The following is a 9,721-nucleotide window of genomic DNA, read 5'->3' as shown; positions in this document are numbered from 1 at the left end:
GAAGGCAATGGCACCCCACTCCAGTACTCTTGCCTGGAAAATCCATGGATGGAGGAGCCTGGTAGGCTGTAGTCCATGGGGTCGCTAAGAGTCAGACATGACTGAGCGACTTCACTTTCACTTTTTACTTTCATGCATTGGAGAAGGAAATGGCAAGCCATTCCAGTGTTCTTGCCTGGAGAATACCAGGGATGAGGAGGCCTGGTGGGCTGCCGTCTATGGGGTCGCACAGAGTTGAACACGACTGAAGCGACTTCACTTTCACTTTTCACTTTCATGCATTGGAGAAGGAAATGGCACCCCACTCCAGTGTTCTTGCCTGGAGAATCCCAGGGATGGGGGAGCTTGGTGGGCTGCCATCTCTGGGGTCACACAGAGTCGGACATGACTGAAGCGACTTAGCAGCAGCAGCAGCATGCAGTATGTGTGCTTCCCAGGTGGCACCAGTGGTAAAGAACCTGCCAGCTAAGAGACGTAGGAGATGAAGGTTCAGTCCCTGTGTTGGGAAGATCCCCTGGAGGAGGACATGGCAACCCACTCCAGTGTTCTTGCTTGAAGAATGCCATGGACAGAGGAGCCTGGTGGGCTACCATCCATGGGGTCGCAGAGTCAGACACGACTGAATCGACTTAGCACACATGAAGTATGTGTCATCTCAGTTCCCTGACCCATAGTTCAAACCCATGTCTCCTGCAGTAGAAGTGTGAGTCTTAACCACTGTACGATCAGGGAAGTCCTGGGGATGCTTATGGTTCTGACTGAGCAAGTTATCTACTCAATTTTTATTTAAGTTATGGTAAACATGATATTTAGCAGTTGATTTCAAATATTGTATTCCTTAGGCTCCTTTTCTTCAGAAAATTACTTTAAGAAACTGGGATATGAAAACACTGAGAAGATAAATTGACATAAATGGGCATATTTTGTATTATATCAGACAACTACATTATTTATCATTTAGCTCAAAAAGAAAACTTGAAAAGTAAATGGGCATCTTTTTGTCATTTTTCAGTGAAGATACATATTCTTACAGAGTAGCTTTGGGTTTTAGAGATAGTTATTATTACTTTATTCAATCATGTTGTCTCAGATTTTCCCCCTTGCTAATATTTTGAATGGTGAAAGTGATTATAAAGTATAAAAATTAGACACAGGCAAATTTTTACTCTCTAGAAAATATTTATTGACACATTTTAATTTCCTTTCTATTTTCTGAGAAATAAACATAATACACAAAATACAGTAAAATGCACTTTTCCCATTTCAAATAAATATAGTTTACTCTTGTAAAAAATTTAATAATCTGTGTAATTCACCACAGTATCTTAATCAGTGAAATAAGGCAAAGAAAACCTCTAGCTAAACTGTCACTTACTTTAAGATTCTCTTGGCTTTTTGCTAGAGAAAAGGAAAACTATTCTCTGTAGAATTATATTGAGACTTGGAGACTGCTGCTTCTAGTTTGGAGAAGACAAAGATAAGTTCCTTTATAAAGTGTTTAGTGTCAAAATGAGTCTCAGTTTGGCAGAAGGATAATATCCAGGTCTTTGCTGAATGAACTAAAGTTATATGTAAACTTTTTCTGTTAATACTTCCTAGAAACTAGACTGCATTCTGAATTATAATGATTCCTTTGTATCACATGAGTAATTTTTCAAAATTAGTGGTTAAGTATTTAAGTTAACACTTATGTATGTAATATAAACCCAAGACAGAATGTTAAATTTAGCTCTATTAACAGGAAAGGTTAAAATAATGGTGCTATACACTATGGATTTATCCTTTTCACAATTGTTATTCTTCATGTTATAAGAACTGAAATCTACTGAATTATACAGAATTAACACAGACTCAACACAGACTCATATACACATATATCCCTGATCAGTTTGAGACAATGTTATAGTTTGCTCTTGTAAGTAGTAAGAATACTTTTAGTAACCAGCAAAAATCACATTTAGGTAGTCACCAATCTTCAGAGTGTACTTATGTATAATCTATTTCTCCTCAAAAGAATATATCACCAAGTAATAAAAGTCATTAGTACTGTCTAACTTCCTATGTTAGCAGTTATTTGGAACTTTATATACTAGTAAGCTTATGGAAGTAAACCAAACTTTACTGTAGCTCCAACTCCACCCTAGCATGTTTCGGCACATTTACATGGATGCAGAAATGCTGGTCAAACTCTGCCAAAGCATAAACCTCAAAGCATAACTGTGTTCAGTAAAAATCTTACACAGGCTATAAAGTGGGTATTAGATCTGTCCTCAGCATTACAAAAGGTATCAACTATTGTCCAGGTGGTGCTTTATCATATATGGAACTTTTCCCACTTCCTTTCAAAGAGTGGAACGTTATGTGCTTGGGTATCCTTTTATGGCAACATTTTCATTTCTACACATTTCTGAAACAGTTAAGTGTGTGTTCAAAAAATTCACAAGTCCAGTAAAATAAATTTGTGGTTTCCTTCTTTGACAGTCTCTATAATTCCTCCATCTCAAAATGTGTGTTAAAGCTGTTCGCCATGGATGTGTGTTCAAAGATCCTCGACAGGCTTGGTTTCAACAGTTCCACTGAATGACAAGGCAGATGCTGAGTGGTGTCATTCTTCAGAGCCATCATTTGGTCTGTCCCAGGCTCCCGCCTGTCATAGTAGAGAGCCCAGAGCAGCGTAATGGTGAGAATCATGGCCAGGATCTGTGTCACTCCAATAGAGATCCCCAGAAACCTCAGCACCTGCAGCTGTTTGGTTCCTCTCAAAAAGGAATACATTTTCTTCCCACAACCCTGTAAAAGAAATAATATGGTCAATATTCCTCTCACTGTGTTACAGAGGATCAAAATAGTGAAAAATAAAATCATCCATCAGTTAGTGGAACCAAACAACTTGAACTACAAACTTTTAAGATAGTGACTCTCAAGAGGGAACCCCTGTGAGCCGCTGGATTGGAGACAGAGGGGTGCATTCTTTGAAAATAAATTTTAATTATTAAAATAACTGCCTTCTTGTTTCCTTCCCCAGCTTCTATAAATAACTCAACTAAATCAAGGGAACCAAAGCTACTGAACCAGCCTATTGTTAATTTGTGGATTATAGTAGAGGAGAGGAATACATAATACATAACTCTTAAATTTCCAAAGACACTTATAAGTAACTATACCCTAATAAGTTATTACTTGTAAGAAATAAAAATCATGTAAAACTAGTCACAGACACATTTCAGTAACTACCTTTTCTGGTATACCATGTAATGCAAATTAACAGCAAAACATTAGCAAAGTTTTATCAATTTCACCAAAAGTGAAGTTAAAATATTTATAAGTAATACTATTGATACTTAATACTGCTTTAATAAAATAACTTCTCTATTCATCTTACCTAGTTAATACACACACACACACACACACACACGCACACACACACACTGAGAAACCAAAATAGATGACACAAAGACAATCACCGACATTCAGGTATTTTTCAAAGAGTTTCACTCAGGTAATTCATCAGAACCCACTCGTACTTATGCTTATATGTAATTCTAACACCCTTATATGACACCATACAGATCATGAACTTCAGAGCCAGAATTCTGAATTCAAATCCCTGCTCTGCTATTTATAAGCTTTGTGACTTTGTTCATGTTACTTAATCTCTCTGTGATTCAGTTTTCTTGTATGAAAACATGAATGATAATAGGGCCGTCCTGTTTGTGATCTTGGGGAAATTAAATGAACAAGCACAATTAAACACCCAGAATATGATCTCATATATAGTAAGAGCTCAGTAGGGATCAGATTTATCTGGTATATCAGCCCACAGAAGATTAGAAAGCACAAATTAAAAGAGCTGCAAAATCTATGAAAAGCAGGTATTAATGGACAAGTATGAGTACAAAACTTTTTTAGAGAATAAAACACCAAAAGCATGGCATTGTGTTCCCACTGAGTACTGATGAAATAATCCTTGCCCACCTGTAACAGCGAAGGTGGGGGTCACTGTTTCTCAAGACAGTGAAGTAACTATCCAAAATGATGTTTGCCACTGAGACTTTAGATCATGACTCTCCTCATGATGCAAAAAAATCTTTAACATAGTTTGGAAAGAGGCACATCAAAACTACTTAAAAAGGTTTAGCTTCAGACATTTGGAAATTAACATCATTGCTGAGTAATGCAGCACAGATCATCATATCCATCTCCAAAGAAATTGATATAAAATGGCTTTGCATGGTTTAGTTGACTCCTCAACTATGTTTTCAGTACTTAGTACAAAAGTGGATCTTTAATGAATAAAGAACAATTAAAATAAATTCCACAATTAAAGGTAAACTACTCAAGAAATGCATATGCTAATGATACAACCCTGTGAAATAAGTCAATTATTATTTGATGTTTACCTTTTCAGCAGTCTCTGGTGCTTAAATTTTACCCATATAGTTCTTCCCATTGGCATGTAAAGATCTCCCATCCATTTAGACTAACTCACTCTAAGCTGAATAACTATGCAGAAAAGGTAATACTTTTTAATTTGTGATTAAAACAAAGCAGAAATCGACTATGCTTCATACTCTGGCATCCAGTAAAGTCTGTTTCAATTTTATTTTAAACAGCTGCATATACCAAAACAAAGATACAGTAAATTATATTATCTAGGATATTTGGGAATGTGATATATTAGATAACAGTGAATGTTCCAGAGTGGGAGGGGAACTTAGAAGTCAAAAAGTTCAGCTTTTTAATTTGTAAAAATATGGCTAAAAAGCACTTCTAGAGTAACATCCACAAAACTGGCAGAAAAAGGACCTCTGAATAGCCTGTCCCCCATATAAGTAATGAAAGCACTACAGAAAATTGTCAGAATCAACTTTTTTTTGAACTCTGGAAATTAACCAAATGCTTGCAGCAATCTGAGGAGCATTTATTCAAGAGAAGCACCTGAATCTCAGTAAGAACAGCAAGCTTTGTGGCATTTTAATGTGCTTTACTCCCATACCCCTTCCCCAGCTCTGCAGGAGCCGTGAAAATAAACAGCCCACAATTATGGTAAAAATCAGTGGTCTGGCAGCCACCAAAGGCAACAGAAAAGGGTTGGAGCTCCTTCAAAGACCCACTGTCAGAGAACTGTCATTATTTGTCCTATCTGGTGGTTCCCTGAAAGAGCTCACTAGCAAAGCTGTCTTTATTTGACTTGACTTGCAGTTCAACCTGGGCAACAGAATTTTCCCTCTGGGGAGTATTTGTCAAAAGCATTCACAGGTAACTGCTCAACACTGAGGCTGCCTGAGGCAGTGGATAATAGTTGCACACAATGGGCTAGTCAAAAGCCGAAGGGGAAAAACTGGAGAATGTGAAGTCCTTTGTGGTTTTGGCAAAGCTCTGACATATTTGCAGGGATCTAGAAAGTTACACATGTGAGTAAGGTTATGCTCAATCCCAGGACTGTGCACATGTTCAAGAAAGAACTAAGAAGACCCTAAGATCTCACCTCTGGCTCATATTAATTGAGGCTCTATGATTCCTCAGCAAAGTCTGGAAGACTTATTGGTTCTGGGAATCTAAGGAAACCTCAGTGGCCACACAAGAAAATGCAATAAAATATTAAGACAATCCAGGCTGTCATGAATGGGTTTGGATCCCAGTGAAAAAAGGTTTTCAGTTCTGCCCAAAAAAGTGGACATAGGATTGTATCGTTCTGGCTCATAGTCAGGACCTGGCCTCCTTAGAGATCACTGGACTGGAAGATTATCTCCATGTCAAGGAGGGTAAAGGTGGTTTATTCAAAGCAAAGGCCCTAGTTAGACTCCTCAATTTTTTTTTTTAATTTTATTTTATTTTTAAACTTTACAATATTGTATTGGTTTTGCCAAATATCAATTTTTAATAAATAAATCAGCCCTATTACTTCTTCATTTAGTTTACAAAGATAACTCCCAAACTAGACAGAATGTAAGTATTTAGTTTAGTACTAAGTTTGTCATCAGAATTTATTAAATTACAGTTTGTCCTTCTCTATCAAAAACCCCTCAAAAAGAGATGTTATCTATAGACTCTTTAAAATAAATAAAACCAATTGCCATCTCTAGGTACTTCAACTTATATCTAAATACCACACCAGACTACCAAATTCTGCCATTCTGCAATATATTAACCTGTGCCCTCACGTTTTATTTTCCACTGAAGTGTATTTCAATGATATTGAAGAACACCATAAGAAATTACTCTATAAAAATTTTGAAAAATAATATTGAAGGTATTTTCCTAGGTATTTTAGAGTGGTAGATATAAAACTGCACTTGAGCAAATACTTTAGAATTTTGCTCCCTTTGAAAAACTAGAATACATGCCCTCCAAACATTAAAATGATCCAGACGATTATGTGTCGTTTCACCTGGGCTTTCAGAAAGCTCAAGGACAAATATGAAACTAAACCACAGTAATCCCATTTGCCTTCACATCAAGCATGTCCAATTACTCTTTCTTTAATCCTGGCTTTCTACTGCTATTTATGTATTTTTCCCTTCCAGTTTTATTGAGTTATAATTCACACAGCACTGTGTAAGTTTAGGGCATACAACATAATAATTTGACTTACATATATCATGAAATGATTATCACAATAAGTTTACAGAATATCCATCATCTCATATAGATACAAAAGAAAAGAAAAAGAAGAAACATTTTTACATTTAAGAGTTGTAATGAGAACTCTTAGGATTTACTCTCTTAACAACTTTTATATATAACACACAGCAATGTTAATTATATTAATCATGTTCTACATTACTTCTCTAGGACTTATTTAGCTTTATACAATAAATAAATTTTATTTTTATTATTCATCCATTGTGCCTTTTTGTTGTATGTTGCATTAAATCATTTAATAAAAATATACAAAGTGTAAACATATAAATAAAGCACAAATCCCTCTACATTGTGTATAATTTAATATTTCTTTAGTAATTCAGGAGGCACTGTAAAAACTTGCAGCCTATTAGGTATCACGCTGAATTTCAGAGAATTGCTTACACTATTACTTAAAGTTAAGGATTAACTTTCCAAATGAATATTCTTCTTCTTGGAAAGAGAGTATTTTTTTCAGATTTCTGTGTACAATATGATTGTCTGCCTCAGCCACTCTCTGAATTCTTCATAGAAACAGCTCCGGGTTTATGGCCTATTCTGCAACACCCTCTTCAAAGTAGTTCAGTCTGAATACAAGTTGTGAGCTTATTTTGAGCCAGTCAAATAATCATGAATAAGATTCACACTTTTCAGTGTAAACTTGGATTTTTTTGTTGAAAAGCAAGACACTAAGTCTAGAGAATAAAAAATATAAATGTGTCTCTATATAATCTATTCAACTATTCACAGATATTTAGTTGCACAAATAAACACTGTTGAGTGTTTGCTGTTGAGTGAGACAAAAAAGGAAACAGAAATGTTAGAGTTCAAAACTGCATTCCATTTCACAAAGACTCTTTTACTCACAATAGGAAAGAACTAAATTGCATTTATTTGCTTTTCTCAAAATAAAATACTGAGTTGATTTACCTTGAATATGTTTTCTTCCTAAATAAAGCCATGTTAGCACTGCATTAATAACCTCAGATAATTCAAAGGTATGGAATAAGACAAGCTGGCTAACCTACTTTGCTTGCTGCAATGTTAAAATTCTGGTCAACTGTAAATAACAACACTACCTTTTTATCAGAGAGAAATCACTAATCCCTGTATTTCCTGGAATCTATCTGAAGGCATGTCAAGATGCCTTACTTCACTTGAGGAAATTATACACTTGAAATTATTCTCTGATCAAGCTCCAAGATGAGTTTCTAAAATTAGAAGAACTCCTGTGGCTTTTCAGTACTCAATATTCACAGGCCACATCAAAAAATTAGACAGACTTCCAATGTGCTTATGAAGATAAAGTATAAATAAAATCTAGGTGCCAATACATGCCAGTATTGATATCTTCATAACCTATTTTTCATAATAAACATAACTCCCAAGTTTGAGATGACAGTGTTAATTATCAAGTACAAATAAATAACATTCAGTCCTATTTATTTTAAAGTTGAAAAACTGAGTGATAGCAGTTAATGAGTTCATGAGCTTTAAAGAGGTTGGAGCAAAAGTTCTCCACTGATAAGCACAAGCTCTGCAGGAAAATAAACCCGTCCTTAAAAAAAATTAAACAGCAAGTAATAAAATTCACTACAAGATTTTCTGTTTTGTTAAGAGTAAAGTTACTCACACCCATACACAGGAAAAGCAGTAGAAAAAGTCTTCATGTATCTCAAAAAAACCCACAGACACTTGTATCTTATTTCATCTTCACAAGATCCCTATTAGAGATGAAGAATCCCAAGTTTAAAAGACTACATTTATTGAACATCTGTCATTTTTACCAAAAATATGAGGGTGAAAGAGGAGAGTGAAAAAGCTATCTTAAAGCTCAACATTATAAAAACTCAGATTATGGCATCCAGTCCCATCACTTCATGGCTAATAGAAGGGGGAAAGTGAAAGCCGTGACAGATTTTATTTTCTCGGGCTCCAAAATCACCGTAGATGGTGACTGCAGCCATGAAATTAAAAGATGCTTGCTCCTTGGAAGGAAAGCTATGAAAAGCTAGACAGCATGTTAAAAAGCAGAGACATCAGTTTGTGACAAAGATCAGTATAGTCAAAATTATGGTTTTTCCAATATTCATGTACAGATGTGAGAGTTGAACCATAAAAATGGCTGAGTGCTGAAGAATGGATGCTTTTGAATTGTGGTACTGGAGAAGACTCTTGACAGTCCCTTGGACAGCAAGGAGATCAAACCAGTCAATCCTAAAGGATATCAACCCTGAATATTTATTGGAAGGACTGATGCTGAAGCTGAAGTTCCAGTACTTTGGCCACCTGATGTGAAGACCCGCTCACTGGAAAAAGACCCTGATGCTGGGAAAGGCTGAAGACAAAAGGAAAAGGGAACTGCAGAGGATGAGATGGGTAGACAGCATCACTGACTCAATGCACATGATTCCAGCAAACTCCAGGAGACAGTGAAGGACAGAGGAGCCTGGTGTGCTATAGTCCATGGGGTTGCAAAGAGTCAGACATGACTTAGTGACTGAACAACAAGTGTTAGAAAACCCAGAAGGTAGTATTCTCCCTAGGAAGGTGAGGTGCAGGGGCAGACGTTCACTGTCTAAGCAGAAAATGTATAAATACAAATTGCTCATTAGACGTCATCTCTCACTGGGCGCTTTTGTCCACCTAAATGTTTGTCCTTAAGAACTGGAAAAATGTGAAAACGAAATGAGAAACCACATGAAGTCCCCAAAACCTTGATCTAAAATCTACCTTCAGCCAACACAAATAGAACTAGAAAATGCATATTTTCCTGCCATTACTAGCAAAATTTAGGGCAATTTGGTTAGTTAAAAATCTAATCATGGGTCACTATTTTTTCTATTTACCCTAATAAATGTTAATAAATTCCTGTTATTATTGTCATTTGCTACCACCATGCATTGAAGATTTGTGTTTATTTCGTGTCAAGTGGTTTGCTAAGGGTTTCTTATTAAGTAGCTTAATTTATTTTTTTTAATTATAATGAGGCAGATACTACTATTATCTCATTTGATGGATAAGGAAATTGAGGTTTAGAAGTGAAAAAATCTACAAACACTCAGCTTCCTCCTCACCATGTACTCCACGTCTTGAA

At 35.9% G+C, this 9,721-nt stretch overlaps 1 protein-coding gene across 2 annotated transcripts in view; it reads right to left on the bottom strand.

Annotated features, from left to right (window-relative positions):
* Positions 1-1,159: 1,159 nt before the first annotated feature.
* Positions 1,160-9,721, bottom strand: part of TSPAN12 (tetraspanin 12) — a 67,004-nt gene continuing 58,442 nt past the window's right edge. For both annotated transcript variants that reach the window (XM_010837797.1, XM_010837796.1), the window contains one exon: positions 1,160-2,790. In XM_010837797.1, the coding sequence (XP_010836099.1) occupies positions 2,485-2,790 (306 nt within the window). In that variant the 3' untranslated portion in view covers positions 1,160-2,484. The remainder of the gene's footprint in view (positions 2,791-9,721) is intronic.

Source organism: Bison bison, unplaced genomic scaffold, assembly GCF_000754665.1.
Source record: "Bison bison bison isolate TAMUID 2011002044 unplaced genomic scaffold, Bison_UMD1.0 scf7180017864080, whole genome shotgun sequence".
NCBI classification, from domain to species: domain Eukaryota; kingdom Metazoa; phylum Chordata; class Mammalia; order Artiodactyla; family Bovidae; genus Bison; species Bison bison.
This window is presented reverse-complemented; position numbering and strand designations above follow the sequence as displayed.